Raw genomic sequence first — 19,178 nt, forward strand, 5'->3', positions numbered from 1 at the left:
AGATATCCCATAGATTGTCCCTGGGACAGGTGAGGCTGCTGATCCCTTATTTTCGAGGCTGCTGATCCCTTATTTTCAAATATGAAAGTTGACAGCTATGGTTTGAGACCCAACAGCTACCCTCACCTGGTTTAGCCATGCCCTAGGGATTTCCTCAATAGGTACCCTATACATTCAGGTATTATTATTATTTTGTGCCCCATCAGCTTGGCACCCTGTGTGGGGGAATTGCCTGCACCTAACCTGGTGCTGCACAAGGCGGTTGTGGGAATTAAAATGAGAAAGGGGGAGCTACACCACCTCAGAGGGGGGTGGAAGGTGGGATATAAATGCAATAAATAAATAATTCAATGTGCTTATTACTAGTGATTAAATCTCTATACCACCCTTCATCCGAAGATCACAGTATTGTATTTTTATTTTATTCATTCATTCATTCATTCATTCATTTAAAAAGGGTCCTTTAGGAGCTGCTTGTTTCTGTTTCTTAACTCTCCCTCTGACTGAGGAAAAACTAACTAGCCGGTAGTTCCTTCGCCTGACGATTTAAATCTCGGGGACGGGGAGGAGCGAGCGGAGGGGGCGGAGCTTGGCGCCGGCGTGCCCCTCACACCCACCCCGAATGGGCGTGGCCGCGCACCTTCCGCTCTGATCGGCAGCATTGTCCCGGAGCTGCGACCTCTTTTGCCATGGCGCTCTCTCGCGCAGAGCGCTGCGTCGTGCTCGTGCTGCGCTTCCTCTCGGGAGCCCTCCTCGCGCTGCTCAGCCTGGCGGCGCGCGCCTCAGCCCTCCGCTCCCCATTGAGGGCGCCGGCGGCGGTGGCGGCTTCTGCTGCTTCTCCTCCTGGCCCCAGCAGAGCCCGCGCCGTCCCGCCGCCGGAACACCCATTGCTGTTGCTGTCCGCAGTGGAGCTGGCGCGGCGGATCCGCCGCAGGGAGGTAAGGGCCCGGACAGCCCGTCTCTGAGTTAGAGAGAGAGAGAGAGAGAGAGAGAGAGAGAGAGAGAGAGAGAGAGAGATGTGGGAGGGGATCGCCCCGCAAGGGCTGCTGGGCACTGTAGTTTTGCTAGGAGGGGGTCTACTCTAAAGCAAAGCTTGGGGATTCCTAGCCCTTCGCGAATGCCCCATGTTCCCAGAACACCTAGGCTTCCATATATCCTACCTTGACTCTGAGGATCTGCTTATGAAGTTGTGCCACAAAATCCAGTGTGGAATATTTAGTGGAAGTCCTCTGTTCCAAGGTAGCAGGGGCATGTCGGCTCCCACAGCCTTGGTGCTCTCTTTTTAATTTTTTTGCAGCTTGTTTGTGGAGTATGGAATCTAGATCTGGCGTGGGAGATTCTTGGCCTAGGCACAAGGGGTGAACCTTTCAGAATAAATCAACTTAACATGAATCCCAGGATCTTTGTATGTAGAATCTTAAGTCCACGTAGTTCTATTAGATACTCCACCTGCTTTCAAAGAAAAAACAAATTTATCGCGAGAATGTGGGCGATGTTCCCTTTAGTTAAAGGAAAGAGGCAGTACTCTTTAATAGTACTTTTACTATTAAAAGTACCACTTTTACAACCAGAATGGTGAAGGCAGATAGTATTGGGCACCCAAAAGGTGGAGGGAGCAGAAAAATACCCATCTGCTGCATTAGCTTTCTTTCTAACACAGTGAAGAGACCAGGATTGCACCTGTTGCCATTATGTGACAGTAGCAGGATCGGCAGAGGAGCCATAGGATTCTGCGGTGGCTCAGCCCCGCACCTGAAGCACCCTGTTTCAGAGATTTCTGCTGGTGGGGACGCCACTAGTGGTTGATTCTGCTCACTATTTGGATGGGTGCATTGGGGTGCTCTTTGCTGGCAGCGCTTCCACACTGATGGTTGGAGCTTCCCTGGTTGCAAAAGCCTTTAAAATGTCATTTCTGGCCCCATTCAAACTCCCTTCAGCACAGGGATTCGGGGATTTGGATTGCTCAGTTAGTCATCCATGGTAGTAGTCTACTGACTCCAAACATGTAGCTTTCATGTGGGAAAGACCAAGAGCTGGGGGTGGGAGGGTGGGAGAGAGAAATCCAGCTCCTAAAAATTCAATATCTGAAACTTTTCTAATTCTTCAGATGGTTTGGTAAGCCACTATCTCTGCAGCATTAAAGTTCATTTGCTGAACATTATACCCATTTGATAAGGGTCTCGTCTGCCTTCAGTTTACCCACTAATAAATGTTTTAAAGAAATCCCACCAAATGCAAAGCTTGCCATGCTATTGCTGTTTACCTTCTGCCCACTTTTCTGTGGAAGATACAAATAAATTTGCAATGAGCCCTGCTGGTGTTCATGATGAAATAAATTTGGATTGGTTCCACTTGAATACTTTTCGCTGGGGTTGTTGTAACTGCACATCATAGAATTATCCTAGCAATTCTGAAATAGCCAAAATCATCTGGGGAAGAGTAAGAGAACATCCTGTTCTTAGTTTTAATTTTTGTTTTGCAGATTAATGCAAATCATTATTAGGGATAGAGAGTTGCTAGACCACAATGATGCTGGCTTCCTTGCTTTATCCACCTGTATTACTGATTTTTAGGTTGGGTGGGGGAATGACAAACCAACCTGGTCACCTGGAGGCAATTTTTACTCTCAGCAAGTTACTATTTGAAAATCTAGATTTAAGAAGGTAATCAACTGTACCACCGTTGATGCTGATGTCCCCTCACCTCCCGTTCTAAATGCACCTGTTGCATGAGTGAATTCAAATTTGTTTCATCAACACTTGCTTCTAAACTAAGGTTGCCAGTTGTCCCCATTTCCCGGGCACAGTCCCCGGATTTACGAATAAGTCCCCATACAAAATCCATTGAAGTTGAAAAATGTCCCCAGATTCATTGAAAAAAATCTGGTAACCTTATTCTAAACAAGCATTACACTCTTCTTTAGCTGCTTTGCATCAGGGCAAGAGATTGGTATTGAGAATCTCGTCTCCTGCCCCTCCCTTCCTTAAAGGAATGTGGTTTTTTCCAGTGACTTGCTTGGTGTGTATTGTAAAGAGGTTTGGAATCTTAGGAGAAATCTTGTGTACATTCTCATTTAGAAGATTTTCAAATAAGCCTCCAAGCACTGTTCAGATTATAACTTGTCCAAAACCTGTAGAGGTTACCGTGGCATAGACTTTTGACACAGACAAATAACATACAGTAATTGTCTTTCATGGTTATAAAGGAAAATGGACTCATTTGAGTCCTTACATTCTGTTGTGCATCTTTCATAGGGGCGGGGAAACTTTGTGTCATCATCACATGTTGCTGAACTGCAGCTCCCATCGTTCCCAGCCATTGACCATGCTTTCTAGGGCTTGTGGGAATTGTAGTCTGGCAACATCTGGAGGTTTCCCATATTCTCCCCCATATCTCCAACTCTTTCTTAACCTCTTTCCACATTTTAATATACCGTATTTTTCCTTCTATAAGATGTTCCCATGTATAAGATTCCCCCTATTTTGGGGGACTCAGATTTAAGAAAATGGGAGGAGATGACCCCGTGTATAAGAAGCCCCCTAATTTTTGACATTATTTTTAAGGGGGAAAACCTAGTCTTATACACGGAAAAATACAGTAATTATTTTCAAATAGGTTAAGATTTCTTAAAGGTAAGGTAAAGGGACCCCTGACCATTACGTCCAGTCGTGCCCGACTCTGGGGTTGCGGCACTCATCTCGCTTTATTGGCCGAGGGAGCCCGCGTACAGCTTCCGGGTCATGTGGCCAGCATGACTAAACTTCTGGCGAACCAGAGCAGTGCACAGAAATGCCGTTTACCTTCCTGCCGGAGCAGTACCTATTTATCTAATTGCACTTGACATGCTTTCGAACTGCTAGGTTGGCAGGAGCAGGGACTGAGCAATGAGAGCTCACCCCGTCACGGGGATTCGAACCACCGACCTTCTGATCAGCAAGTCCTAGGCTCTGTGGTTTAACTCACAGCGCCACTCGCGTACCAATAAGATTTCTTACTGTCAGCCAGATTCCCAAATACAACTTTTGGCCTATTTTTAAACTAGACATCTTTTCTAAAAAAAATTTTTGACTGCTCATCCATGTTTTTGACCAACATTTTGGTTTTATCTGAGCTTATTTTGAAACCTGCCACTTCTCCAAACCTTTTAATTTCTTCTAATGTTTTGGGAACGCTCTCCAAAGGTTGTTCTCGTGTAAGCACCACATCGTCAGCAAATGCCCTTAATTTATAGTCTCTATGTCCCACCTCAATACCTTTAATATTCAATGAACATTTAAAGCACATTGCTTCCCTCAAATAATACCTGTGGGAAACTATTTTGTTAAAGGTGCTGGGAGTTGTAGCTCAGTGCGGGTAAAATGCAGTTCTGAGTATTCTTTGAGGGAAAACATGCATGTTAAATGTAGGCACATTCCCAGATGGCAAGGGAAATAATTCGTAATAGTGAGCATGAGCTAAATTCTGCCTCTTTCTGAAATCCGTTGTTATCAGCGGCATCCCTCACATTGCTGCTCACACCCAATGGTTAATGATAAACTTATTTATCACTTATTTTATTGCATGTATATTACACCACTTTCCCAAGGATCTCAGACACACTGTGCATGGGCTTTTCCAATTTTCCCCTACTCAACAAATATTGTGAGGTGAGTGAGGCTAAAATACAGCAACTGACTGAAGGCTTCCTTACATGGTCATGTGGAGAGCCTCCTTTCTCAGAGATAGTGTACCACTGACAAGTACTTTTCTGGCAAGTAATAGCAGGGAGTGTGCGATGGACGTTTTGCCTTGCTTGTGAGCTTCACAGAAACATCTGTAAACCATTTTGTGAAGCTGGGTTATTTGGACCTTTGGTCTGATCCATTAAAGTTCATAGCTGCCCAGAGTGGCTTGAGCAGCATATAAAGAATGAATCATCATCATTATTAAATTATTATAGAATGTTCGAACCTTCATTTCCTTGCTCCAAGCCCAGCATTCTATCCATGACACGGTGCTAATTGCTAATGAAACAGAACACAATGTTCAGTACATACAATCATTAGATCTCTGAAAGTTAGCCAGATTGCAGCAATCTTTTGAACACTTTTTATTCCATGCAGGTGAAATGTATTGATGTTATTGAAACATACATTGGGAGGATCAAAGAAGTCAACCCGTTGATCAATGCGGTTGTAAAAGACAGGTGAGTGATGGAATTTATACTTTCTGTTGAACATATTTCTACTTCTGACAGGAAAAAGGGCAGGCAGATGTGGTCCTCCGCTAGAGATTCTCTGTTGCCTCACATGTTGACCTACTTTGAGTCAATACAGTTCCTGAAGAACTCTTCCAAGCGCTTACATAGTTATGATTTGCAACACAATCATAGCAAAAGTAACTAGTTTGTAGCTTCTCCGAATCCAAACAAAGGGAGCTCTGCTCATTCTCAGAAGTACTTGTCCTTTCTGAACCTTTCGCTGACCTTGGGCATCTTGTATTCAGACTAAGAACATGAGAGCTGGCCTACTGGATGAGTGGGGCAGGCAGGTGGGGTAAAGTTTCATCTCACCTAGTACTCGTGTCTCCCAACAGCGGCTGATCAGATGCCCCCTAGAAGACTCACAAGCAGGGTCATGGTGGCGAAAGGTGATTTGATAGGTGGCCCTTCTCACGGGGTGGGACAAAGCAGCACCCGGCAATAACGAGCCTCCCACTCACCAACCTTCCTGCAGGGATCTGCATTGCCAATGCATTCTCTGGAATCTTTGGACCCCATCCCCATCATGCCTATCAGCTAATGTCATCCTTTGCTGGTGGGCATGTGGCTGTAGTTTGGAGAGATGGCCTAATGGGTCAGACCCCCTGTAGACCACGACTGGCTGCAAGGTGGAGATTCTCTGTCCCTGTTGTATACCATCATGTTCTTCTTTTAAGGATTTTTAAAAAGCCGTTTGACCATTTGTCCTCGCTCCCAGGCAGGAAATAGCAAGGGGCTGCATACCTGAGGGGAACCCTGGAGACAGAACCCTGTTTTGTTTATCCGAGGTCAAGAACCTCTTTGCCGTTAAGCAAATATTTCTAGAGAAGTTGCAAAGCTGTGGTGATCACAAAGCAAAAAAACCAAAAACCAAAAAACAGCAACATTTAGACTTGTTTCCTCTAGGCTCCCTCTGAAGTCTTTCTCCAGCTTCACCTTTGGCTGTGGCTCCAGAGATGGAACTTGGGTGGAGCAATAGGTGTGGGACAAAATGAGCATCGTAGGAAGACTAGTTAGGTTCCAGGCTCTAGAGATTGACGGGTTTTCTCTTATTTCCTCTGGCTCTTACCCAACCATCCCTCTCAGGTTTGAGGCTGCCCTTGAGGAAGCTCATCAGGTCGACCAGCTGCTCTCTGAGGGGCAAGATGATGAAGAGTCACTGAAGGAAAAGTTCCCCTTCTTGGGGGTCCCTATCACCATCAAAGAAGCCTTTGCGCTATACGGTGTGTTCTTTTGCATAACCTCCACCCACCTCTTGACCGCAGTCTGTAATCTTCCCTCATTTAATTTATTTATCTATTTCATAGATTTGTTTCAGTATGAATATTTTAATGGGTAACAGAGCAACCCTTAAGACGTTTTGTTTGTTGCTTTCTTAAATCGGCATTCCTTCATTCTTTTAAAACTCTGTCGATCAGATCTTATAAAATAGTGACTGCCAAGTGTATCTAAACAATGGTGCTTGAATCAGTTGAATCCTTTTTTTAAAAAATAATTTTTATTAAGTTTTCCATTTTAACAGTCCAATCAGATCACATTAAATATTCCAAATTATACAAATACATATCATATAGTCCAAATATTTTGCCAAATTATAATTTTTTGTTGGGGCTTCCCATGCTTCAAGTTCAGTGGGGTCCAATCATCTTACGTTTCTACTGCCTTGAGTTTCCAATAGTTCCTTCTTTAAATCTTCCTGTTGTTATCCTTCCTTCTTTCATGGCCTCTGAGTTATTTCCACAGGTGAGTTGAAGTGAGCAATAATATGCTTCTGTGTGAAATTTGTATGACTCTCCTTTTTTTTTTGTACCTGGTAAGTCTATTATTTGCAGTATATCCTCACACCTTGGTGTTTATGCCAAATCAATCCAAAAGTCCTTCTCTGGTGGCAAACACCATCTTTTCTCAGTTCCAATGAAATAAAATCTAGGCGTTTGCTCATTTTTTTCAGACATGTTGCATCAAACATTAGTCTTTCCAGGGGAGATTTGCCAAATCAGACTTGAAGTACAGATATAATAACAAATTAAGAGCTCGCCTCCCCCATGACTATTTATCTACTATTTATCTCTGCAACTCAGTCTATCCCATAATGGCGGATCCCAATTAAATAGTGTATCACATCACTCTTCCGAAGAGTCTTTTATCTTCTTCCAGGTATTTAAAAAAACAAAGGCTTTAGTCAGTATTTGAATCAGTTGAATCCTAAGGGCATTCTTCTAAGAATGGGCGACTCATTTAGGACTTTGAATACAAAGGTTCAAATCCACCACTCAGACATGATGCTCAACTTAACCCTACGTCACAGGGTAATTGTGAGGATTAATTAGGAGGTAGACATGTGCTATCTTGAACTTATTGGAAAAAGAAGAAGGTTTCCAATTGTTGTATTTTGGGAAAGCTATGTTATCTTACAATAGGGTGTGCTGTATAAAGTGCAGCCCACGTCCTTTTCTCAGTGAGTGACTTCTTTGCTAACCTTCTAGGGATTTTCCTTCATGTAGTTCTGCAGACTAAGCTAAAATCCAGCTGCTCTGAGGGCACCAGGTTTTAGTCTGAAACCAGCAATTCTCTGGTGTTGCTGCATCTTAGAGGGTGTGGTCCCAAACTTGTTAAACAAGATACTCCTTCTCCAGTAAAGCCAACCAATTTTTGCACTCTTAATGAGGTACCTCTGGAGTATCTAGGGATGAGATTTACTATTTGTGGTTTGCTCCCCACAAACCTATTCCTCCTTGGCTAAGCCATACCTCTCTTCACACATACAAAACAAGTAAGATACTTCTTGGTTTGAGGACTGTGTACTTGCTTGTATACTTGAGGACAGAGAGCATGCTAAAAGATCAAGGAACTGGCTAGAAAGGAGGAGGTGGGTTATAAAGCACAGAGTGAGCAAAAACCATTACTGTATTAGGTTTTGTTTTTATTTTAGTTCATTACTTACCTTTCTCCCTTCCACTGCTAAAAGGAGCATTTGCTTTCCCCAGCTGGAAAGATGATAAAGATGAGCTTTATCTCATCTACTACAGGCTGCAAATGGTTTACAGAAAATGAAAAACACCTACCAAATAAAACCAGAGATTCCTGCTTGATTAAACATTGCTGAAATAGTGTGGTGTATCTACCATATTGCATCATTTTCCAGACACTTGGGGGGCAGCTACTCCCTTGGCTCTTGGCCTTATAGCTGCCCTTTAGCTCTGCTCTAGGCTATTGTGGAACCTCTGACTCTTTTTCTCCTTTTTGTTTCCCTCGTTGTGGTAGGGTTGCCCAATGCCTCTGGACTGGTTAGCCGTCGTAACATTATCTCCACATCCGATGCTTCGGTAGTGTCACGGGTAAAGCAGGCTGGCACCATCCCACTGGGTGTGACCAACTGCAGCGAGCTGTGCATGTGGTTTGAGTCGAGCAACCGGGTCTATGGTCGGACCAACAACCCATATGACCTAGAGCGCATCGTAGGAGGCAGCTCAGGTGAGTGGGCTACCTCGTTTGTGAGAACATGCTGCACTGAACAGATAAATTAGTCCTGGCTGATCAAATCTCCTGCTAGTGATTAACTGCTCATGATGGGGGTTTAAACAAGTGACCAGAACTCAGCAAGAAAGGAGGGCAGTTGGGAATACATTGCTTATTTTTGACTTTGATACAGCATAGAAGTAGGGTTGTATAGGGATTGGGGACTGGAAAGCCACCTATAATAGTTTGCAAGTTAGGTATGCCAGTGATGCTTCTATTTTGTTGGATCTGCAAGTATTTGAGATTAGTACTGAGTAGCAAGACAATCCCTGGGGGAAAAATCTGATTAGCCCACTCTGTTTCTCCATATGTATTTTGGTCTCCCAGAGCAGATTTTGTGAGTGGCAAGTGCGGGGTTACTCAGATATGTCTGTGGTCCACTGCCAGTCTGTCCTTTGTTTCCCTTCCAGGAGGAGAAGGCTGCATCCTGGCAGCTGCTGGTTCTGTGATCGGTGTGGGCTCGGATATTGGGGGCAGCATCCGTATGCCAGCTTTCTTCAATGGCGTCTTTGGACACAAGCCCACCACTGGTACATTTCTCATTGCTTCTTTTTCCACCAAGTTAACTAAAAGAAAGGACAGAAAGAACAGTTGTAGGTTGTCTTGATGCTCTTACCTCTCAAGAATTAGGGTTTATTTCCTTTGGAAGGTCAACTGGACCTTAAGGTAAAAGCCTTGGGAATTTGGGCATCCAGTTCAGAAGGAGAGTCAGCTACTGTTCCTGAAGGCCTGGCTGTTTTGGCTACACAAATTGGCATCTCAGTACAGTGGAACCTCGTGTTATGGACGGGATCCGTTCCCGAGGCCCATCCGTAACACGGAACTGATGCATGCCAAAGTGCCACGTCTGCACACCCGTAAGTAACCCATTCCAGTACTTCCGGGTTGCCATGGGATGCAACACGAAAACACGTAACCTGAAGCGAACGCAGCATGAGGCATAACTGTAGTGGAGGCAGCAAGTCCAAATCTGGCAATGGTATCCTGTTGAAAACTTTTTTTAAAGCATTGCATGGCTATTAAAAGACAGGAAGGCCCCTGCCTGCAGGTTCATAGACTAATACAAAAGCAATGGGAGGAGGTAAGAGAGCAAGACTTGCAACACCTGCTCCTTCTTTGGCCAGAGGATGGGGCCAGGATACTTTATCCCCGTTGCCATAATGTTCATTGTGTGGAACAGAAGGTGGACCCGAGTGTGCCTTCTTCAGTTCTGCAGTCTCAAGGTAACTGCCAGTAGCAGTGTCCTTTCTGTCAGAAAACTGATTAGGGTTCTGGTTTGGACCTAAACTAGCCTTGAATACAGTGCTCTGTGTATGGGAGAGGTGGCATATGAACCCAACCCTGCCACTAAACTAAAACAATGTAGTTTGTCATGCAAAGCTAAACTTGGTGTGTTCGTCTAGGTGTGGTTCCCAATGACGGCCAATTCCCTAATGCTGTGGGCATTCGGACAAAGTTCCTGTGCACTGGCCCAATGTGCCGTTTTGCAGAGGACCTGGAACCCCTGTTGAGGGTCATGGCTGGGTCAGGCGTTACAAAGTAAGTGGTTCTTATTACTTTTGCAGTGCATAAAGTGAATTCTAGTTTGCTAAGAAGTGCAAATGTGTTTGGCGCCTGTCATTATTGTCACCAGCTGTCTTTGCCCGTGATGGTAGAGATCTGCACAGTGAGGGACAGGGCTAACTAAGGCAGAGATCGGAATACCCCCCCCCCATACCATGTAGGAAAGCCGATTTAACTGGCCGTTGAATCTTATTTCCACACTGGCTGTGGAACAGCATCCCTCACTGTGCCTCTGGGCACCAGGCTTGCTTCAGGGGTGCAGCATTGGCTGCATAGCTCACTTGACTCTGTTATCCATTATTTTGCTCTACTCTGTACCCTCTATCATCCTCTGCCTTGGTCTGCCTAATGGAGGACAGTATCCCCACTGGTCTGGCGCCTTCGGTTGCCGTGGCATTTTTTTACCAAGAGTTGATTATAAGAACTTGGTGTACATCAAGGAGCTAGTCCACTCTGCCGACTTGAACTGAGGATGGGACCAAAGTGCTCCTCGCTTCTGACTTGTGGCCATCTTATTCCTTCCTATTCAGGTTGAAGCTGGATGAAAAAGTATCTCTAAAGAATGTGAAATTCTACTCCATGGAGCATGACGGAGGTTCTGTCTTTGTTTCCCCAGTGGACAAAGAGCTTCTTCAGGCTCATCGGAACGTAAGAGGAAACTGCACCTGGTAGCTTAAAAACTTGAGGGCCATCACAGTTATCAGGGAGTTTAGGTAGGCGTTTGGTAAATGGCAGCTGAGTCAGCCTGTGCAAATTTGCCTGTGCATGCCTTCGTGTGCCCCAGCATACCTGGGCACTGTTTTTGTCAGATTCATGCACAGGTCCATAGCTCAGTGGTAGAATATATCCTTTGCATGCAGAAGCCCCCTGCCCCATTCGGTTCCCAGCATCTCCAGATAGGAAACAATCCCTTCTTTAAACATTGGCTGTATATCTACTGGCTGTATTATTATTAATAATAATTAAATGCATTTTTATAGGGGAAAAAGTCTCAGTTCAACTTGCGGCAAGATTATGAATATAAAGATAGCATAAAATAGCCCCAAAGCAGTGCAATTATCTTGAAGTAGGATTGCCAAATCAAAATGGGAAATGTAAGGGCTACTGTGGAGCTTTGATAGCTAAGCTTAGGGTACATTTACATAATGTTCTGGTGAGCTGTGGAAGTCTTGAAGCTGGAGTGTAGGGAACAACCCTTATGTTCACTAGTGGTTGCAGTGAAAGTACCAAAGATTAAGGAGAACCACTCTCTATCCTTCTCTCTCTGTTTGTGAGAGAGTTCACACATGCATACCATCTTCACCCTGTGATTACAACTGAGTGATGTATGCACATACTTGAAAAAAGTTGTTGCATAGCAAAGTCCGCAGACACAGTCTTCCTATCATGTTGCCTGAAGCAGAGTGGAGCTCCTCAGAAGTTCAGACGTCCATCTGTGAATGTCCAGGTGTTACCAGTCCTCCTAACTCGGATGTAGTGGTGATAATATTCTTTTGGTGTACTGTGTCTGTGTGGAGTGAGAAGAATCCTATATTTTTCTTAAATGCTCTTTGGCCCCCAGGCTTTCCATTCCTCCTTTAATAACTGTTTACTCAATGGCTGTTATTTTCTCTCTTATGTTTTCAAGGTGGTAAAGCACCTGGAGGCTGACCTGGGTGTTCAAGTTCAGCCTGTGAATATTCACAAAATGAAGTATTCCTTCCAGATCTGGTCTGTCATGATGTCTTCCAAGGACAGTGATGGGCAGGTATGTAAAATGCAAACCAGGGCGTAAGCCTACCTGCGACAGGGGAAGAACAGCAGCGATGGACAAATTGTCTTTCAGGGATGCTGATCTTCACATGGAGGTTTCTGTGCACTTACATTGCTAGAGCATGGTTCTAAAAAGTACTTAGTTAGTCCTTCCTACGGGCCCCAATCTGTACTATACGTTTAAAGTAGTACCATGCTACCTTAAGCAGTTATGGTTTCCCTCAAAGAATTCTGGGAACTGTAGTTTGTTAAGAGATTTGCTAGGAGATCCTTATTTCCCTCCCAGAGCTACAATTACCAGAATTCCCTGGAAAGAGGGATTGTTTTGTTTTTTTAAAAAATAATTTTTATTTGATTTTACAAGTATAAAATTGTAACAGTACAAAATACATAACAATATTTAGAGATTCTTCCAAATCTCTGGACTTCCCACCTTCCCCTCCATGGGTCCTATTATCAACTGCATATTATTTAATCATCCAAATTTTATATCTCTCAATTTTTGTCCATAATACTTTCTACATTACAAGTGTTATTGTAATCCTGCTGACATTTTCATCTGCTTACAGTGGTCCCTCAGGTAGATTGTAAATTTTCCCCATTCTTTATTAAAGTTTTGATCTTCTTGGTCCCTGAGCTTTCCGGTCAGTTTCACCATTTTGGCATAATCCAACAGCTTAGTTTGCCATTCTTCTCTGGTAGGGACTTTGTCTTCTTTCCATCTAGAAGAGAGATTGATTGTTAAACCAGTCTGGCAGTTGTAGCTCTGCGAGGAGAATAGGAATCTCTGAACAATGCTCAGCAACTGTAGCAAACTACACTTTGCAGGATTCTTTGGGAGATGCTGTACCATGACTGTTCAAGGTGACGTTGTCTTTTAAATGTCTGGTGCAGTTGGGACCCATGCCTGCTGCCATAGCTCTTGCTCCACTATGAAATATTTATTTATTTGTCATTGTACCTTGTAAAATTGAGAGAGGAGGTTTGGTACAGGCTGCAAACCATGCTTACAATATACTAGTTTAAAAAGCTAGAAGCAGAAAACGTTATGGAATTCTCTTCGTCCTTGCTTCTCCATTCATATTACAGCAAACAGAAACCTTCACAGAGCTTCTTGGGGATCATGGAAAGCCAGTGTGGCCGTCGTGGGAGCTGCTGAAGTGGATGATAGGGATGTCTTCACACACCATCCCAGCCATTGGTAACGTCCTGTTTTTAAACTTAAGAGTTTTATTCTAAAATAGCTGCACTTCTTTGATGTGCTAGTTCTATCCAGGTTGTTTGGCAATTTCCTGGTAACTAAATATGGAGTGCTGGCAAAGAAATGTATATAATAATGCTTGGGGCCAGAAGGTAGCATCATATATTTGGAAGGAAGATGGTGATGCTGACAATCTAGGACTGGGATAGCCAACAAAGTGCCTTCCAGATGTTGGTGTACTACTAGTCCCATCACCCCTGACTATTGGCCATGCAGGTAGGGGGCTGATGTTCTGCTGGACTCCAACAACATATGGAGGGTGCCACGTTGACTAAGGAGTCTGGCGATCCTCAACTCATCCAGTACCATGGAAATTTGGGAGTGAAAGGCAGCAACTAAAAGAGTTGTTTTCAAAAGCTTGTGTACCTGCTCTTGGCTGTGGCCCGTGCTAAGGGATGATGGGAGTTGTGGTCCAGCAATATCTGTAGGGCATCACATCGGCTACCCCTGTTCTAGTATATCATGTTATATATGATGCAGCCTTTTGCAGTGACTGCTGTTTGTCTTTGACCTACCTGCATCTCTGTGCTCTTTAGCACTAGGATTAACCGAGAAGGTGGTGAAATACAGTCCCAAAGTGAACGCTAAGCTAGCAAGCATGGCACAGAGTCTGCAGACCGAGATGGTGAATCTACTGGGAAGTGATGGTGTCCTCTTATATCCTTCACACCCTGTAGTTGCTCCCAAGCACCACACTCCTCTGGGGATGCCTTTCAATTTTGCCTACACAGGTAAGGAGTTCCTGTTTTGCATACTCATGTACATTCTTTCAGTGTATATGATGCTTTGCAGAGTACAAGATGTTAGACAGGTCACTGCCTTAAGGAGCTTAGAATGTAAAAATTCAACACAGGAAAAGGAGAGGAAGCAGGAGACCAGGAGAAAAAGGGAAGCAGCATGCAGTAATTGTATTTCACCATTTGGGTGAATATGGTTTTCTTCGCCTGTGTACATGCTCATGTGCACCCACATGAACAGGACATAGCATATGATACAGCCATATGTGTGCAGTACATGGGTATGTACTATACAATTCCACAGTACTGCTACCTCCAAACTAGGTTATACAACTTTTCCATGGGATTATGATGACCTCCTGATTCTGGGAAGTCTCTGGGTATGGAGCAAACTGTGCTTTGTTTATTAGGGGCCTCTGTGACATATTGTGTTTCATTAGCCAGTGCAGAACCCCTTGATTTATTCTTGCACTTAAAACCAGTATGATAAATTCCAAATTCTCAGGGAATGTTTCTAGATAGCAGCGAAACAAAATGTGTTGGATTCTAGTTCGTTTGTTGCAAAGAAGTGCTTTGAGTCCCTAATTCCTTTCACTCTCTCTTCCCCTTTTAGCCATCTTCAACATACTGGGCTTACCAGTGACCCAGTGCCCGCTGGGCTTGAGCAAGGAAGGCCTCCCCTTGGGCATCCAGGTGGTGGCAGGACCCTACAATGACCACTTGACTCTGGCCATGGCACAATACTTGGAGAAGGCATTTGGAGGATGGGTTCTCCCTGGTACATCCTAGCGTGTGTTGCCCGAGTCCTGGTGATAGCAGAAACACGAAGAGTGCCCCACCTGTAGCAGCCGGCAGCTGCATCTGATATTGGAGGAGCTCTGATGCCTGTCCCCCCTGCACGCACTTGCAACCCAGGGGGACTTAATTCCCTCCCACAGGGCCAAAGCTGATAGAGAGTCCAGCTGCACCTTTAGCTTTCTTCTTTTCTTATTACAAAATTACTTGAGAAGTTTAGGCAATAGGATGCTCTCTCCTTTCTCAGGGAAATCGGGGTTTTTGGGGAGGGGGGAGAGGGTTCTGACAGGACAATCGTATTGTGAAATATGGGAGAGGGTTTTCTGTCCCTGACTGTGGTGTTAGTAGTATAGGGCTCCTGGTCCCCTACTTAACGTGGTTTTTCTTTGCTGCTTTCAAGGCCAGGCCAAGGGCATCTGTAATATTTATCTGTGCTGGAGACTAGTTCCCCTACTTGAAAATGTATTTGGGAAATTGGGGTTCCCCAGCTTCCCACAATTTGCACAGAACACTGAGAACAGTGCTGGAGAAGGAGTTGTTGACTCCTCAGTTGGACTTGGGAGTTCCCAGCCATGGCTCATGGTGGAAGAAGACAAGGGCAGCTTTTTAATTTCTTGGAAGGCACACCTTAGTAAATCTAGGACTGTTCAAATGAACGTGGTGGAACATGGGATGGATCAAGTGTTTTCCCACACACATTCCTCTTCTGAGCCTGTGGGGCCATGTCTTGTGGATGTGAGGTTCTAAATCCTGCTTTGTATGTCTCTTTCTCATGATGTTGATAAATCCATACGTTACTCTATGCACCTTTTGACTGGGTACACTGAAAAACAGTGCTGTTGGCCAGCTCCCATGGACCAAACAAAATGAAATGTATGTCATTTGCACCAAAGAGAATATAATGATATAGTACTTTAGGTCTGTGGTTCTGTTTCTTCTCTTGAGCTCTCATTTTCTTCGAACCGAATCTAACACTGTTAGCCATTGTCAATAAGGAGCCAAAATGTGCTTGGATCGCAGTGCTGATGGTATATGACATAATTAAGTATAGTTTTCAAACAGCCTACTTCTCGAAAGTTTTGGTTCCTGAACGCCACAAACATGGATGTGACTGTTCCAGTTTGCGAACTATTTTTGGAAGCCAAATGTCCAGTGAGGCTTCCTGCAGCCAATCGGAAGCCGTGCTTTGGTTTCTGAATGTTTTGGAAGTCAAACGGACTCAGTTCTACTTCTAAGGTACAACTGTAGTTAGGTTGTGCTTTTCATCTGTAACTTCACATGCATGAGGTACCACCAGGGCTGTGCACCAGAACTGAATCAGGCCAGCTTGTGTGGACCCAGACTTGGGCTCAGAGAGCTCTGGATTGCCCTGGGTCAAGTTGCCCCACCTGGAGCCAGCCAGGATTTGTCAAAAGGCAGCCTAGCTGCATGGTGCAGGTAGGTAGGTAGGAAGGAGAGGCAGGTAGGATCTGCTTCACTAGCACATTCCCTACAGGAAAGCAGCTTCCAGCCCGCAAGTGGAAGTTTCAGTCCTTCTGTGGTCTGCAGTGTGGTCAGGAGCAGCGGGGAAGGAGATCCCGTGTCTCCTTGCTCCATCGCACCTTCTGCCCAAATGTTTAATTAGGGATGGATCCTAATTAGGATGGATCCAGGTTGGGCGCATAGCCTCAGTATGCAGTATAATACTTTACCAGTCACTTTATTTGTGCATCTGTGTACTGTATTCTAGGGACGCGGGTGGCACTGTGGGTTAAACCACAGAGCCTAGGACTTGCTGATCAGAAGGGCGGCGGTTCGAATCCCCACGACAGGGTGAGCTCCCGTTGCTTGGTCCCTGCTCCTGCCAACCTAGCAGTTCAAAAGCACGTCAAAGTGCAAGTAGATAAATAGGTACCGCTCCAGCGGGAAGGTAAACGGCATTTCCGTGTGCTGCTCTGGTTCGCCAGATGAGTACCACTACCCCAGAGTCGGTCACGACTGGACCTAATGATCAGGGGTCCCCTTTACCCTTTATACTGTATTCTAAACACTACTATAAAGTGATGTTCACAACAAGCAAACCCACACCACCTTAATCATCAGTACGTTATTACCTGCAACCAAAGGCAATTCAAAACAATTCCAAAATCCCAAATAAGCTAGTGTTGTACCCAAACACACCATTCACAATTTATTACTAATGCAAAGAGGAAAGGTGCCCCCTGAACTTGGGGTGGTGGTGGTAATGGAATGAGCCCTTTTTAAAGGGCTGCGACTTTTGGCACGCCACCCACACTTTGTCATTGCAAGTGGGTAGGAGGGTTGAGACCAAGAAAGGTCTCCCTGAGGCCACATGGCTCCTAGAAGAAGGAGAGGCTTCCTGATTCACATCAGTTTTCTTTGTTCTACTTTTCCATGGAAAGGAGCTAGGATTTGCAAGGAACTGAAACCTCATCCTTTGAAGAGCGGACAATCTTACTCAACTCGGCTTGGGCTTGTGAGATTCTGAGATGCACCTGTTTGCAGCCACAAGGATAAGGAATTAATTAATTAACTATTGACATTATTTAAAAAGCTGATTCTAACAATACCTCTTTTCCTCCCAAAGAAGCCTAGGGTGCCAAACATCAATGGTAAAAACAATATTCAGCAATCAAATGCCTGAAACTCAACAATGAGGGTGATCAATGCACTTCACCAGGATGGGCATTGCACAGACTTGGAGCCAGCACTGAGAAGGCCCTGTCATGGGTCAATGCCAAACAGTAGCCCTTAGTGGCAGCACCACCAATAAGACCTCACTTGCCAATTGTTGAGTCTGAAATGGTTGGTACACGTTTCAGCCACCTTTTGTTGACATGGTCAAGATGGTTACGATTTGCTACTGCCCAGAGTTATTACAAGGTAGATTTGTAATTCTTGCAATCAATCAACAGAGCGAATGTTAGTTAAATAGTCCAGGGCAAAAGGGATAAATTAATGGAGGACAGCAGGACTGGAAGGAATACATATTGACATAAAAAAAATGGGGAGACCCTCTAAGAGTCTCACATCACCCAACTGCCCCACTGGGATGGGTGGGTGGAAGGAATTATTCCCTTTCAGATAATTAGCTACTCATTCAAAATTGCATATACAGAATTATGCTTTCAAGACTATTTGCACCTGCCAGTGTTTTGCAGTAGAGATACTGCTTCATTTGCGAATTGGTGCATGCTACATAGCTTCCTGCCGAAAGCCTGTAACTTTACATATGATAAATATCCCAGGTCTACTACTTTTTTGTCCCACTTTCATTGCGCTACTGTGCAAGAGTTCTGCAGCTAGCAAAATGGGGGTAGCATTTGGGAGCTATCACAGAATAGCTAATAAAGCAGAACGATGTCAGCCCAGCCCAGTATTACTGTATTACTGCATCAATGAGATGTTGCAGACTAAATCCTCAAAACCCCCACAATATTTTGGAGATGGCCTAAGGCAGTACTCCTGGCTCAATTAGCCCTGTGGGTTAAACCACAGTGCCCAGGGCTTGCTGATCAGAAGGTCAGTGGTTTGAATCCCCACGACTGGGTGAGCTCCCGTTGCTCGGTCCCAGCTCCTGCCATCCTAGCAGTTCGAAAGCATGTCGAAGTGCAAGTAGATAAATAGGTACCGCTCCAGCAGAAAGGTAAACGGCATTTCCGTGTGCTGCTCTGGTTCGCCAGAAGCGGCTTAGTCATGCTGGCCACATGACCTGGAAGATGTACGCCAGCTCCCTCGGCCAGTAAAGCGAGATGGGTGCCGCAACTCCAGAGTCATCTGCAACTGTACCTAATGGTCAGGAGTCCCTTTACCCTTTACCTTTTATCAAAACTTCTAATAAAACTTTATTATTTAGTGATTTATTTATTTTACTATCGTATGTATAATAATATTTTGACTGTAAAAGTTTTGAAGGGTGAGATAGAAAGCCTTGGAGACGAAACTGACTGATGGTTCATCAAATAATATACTTTGCATCCAACTATATGTTTCAAGCCATCATACCACTCAAACCTATAGAACAGTTACATCTAAATTCTACACACACACACACACACACACACACACACACACACACATCTATAAAATTGTGAGACAATGATGGACAATCTAGGTTCCTTAAAATCTCTGTGGAAATCAGATTTGACGTATAATATAGAGCCAACTGAGTGGCATAAACTTTGGGGGAAACAGTCATCTAAGTCCATATTTGTAAGGTTGAAAGAAACCGCATAAAGATACTATCTTGGTGGTGTTGCACATCTCTCATATGCAATAAAAGAAACCCTCAATCAATCCCACTATATTGGAG

The 19,178-nt window shown here is 44.5% G+C and overlaps 1 protein-coding gene across 1 annotated transcript; it reads left to right on the forward strand.

Moving 5' to 3' along the window:
- Positions 1 to 625: 625 nt before the first annotated feature.
- FAAH2 (fatty acid amide hydrolase 2) lies at positions 626 to 15,783 on the forward strand. The gene is made up of 11 exons (XM_081179907.1): positions 626 to 938; positions 5,103 to 5,185; positions 6,326 to 6,462; positions 8,504 to 8,713; positions 9,169 to 9,288; positions 10,162 to 10,297; positions 10,852 to 10,969; positions 11,949 to 12,068; positions 13,163 to 13,274; positions 13,871 to 14,065; positions 14,685 to 15,783. The coding sequence occupies exons 1-11, from the start codon at positions 690 to 692 to the stop codon at positions 14,858 to 14,860; spliced, it is 1,656 nt and encodes a 551-aa protein (XP_081036033.1). The 5' UTR covers positions 626 to 689; the 3' UTR covers positions 14,861 to 15,783.
- Positions 15,784 to 19,178: the final 3,395 nt, after the last annotated feature.

The sequence above is a fragment of the Podarcis bocagei genome, assembly GCF_964188305.1.
Source record: "Podarcis bocagei genome assembly, chromosome: Z".
Lineage (NCBI taxonomy): Eukaryota > Metazoa > Chordata > Lepidosauria > Squamata > Lacertidae > Podarcis > Podarcis bocagei.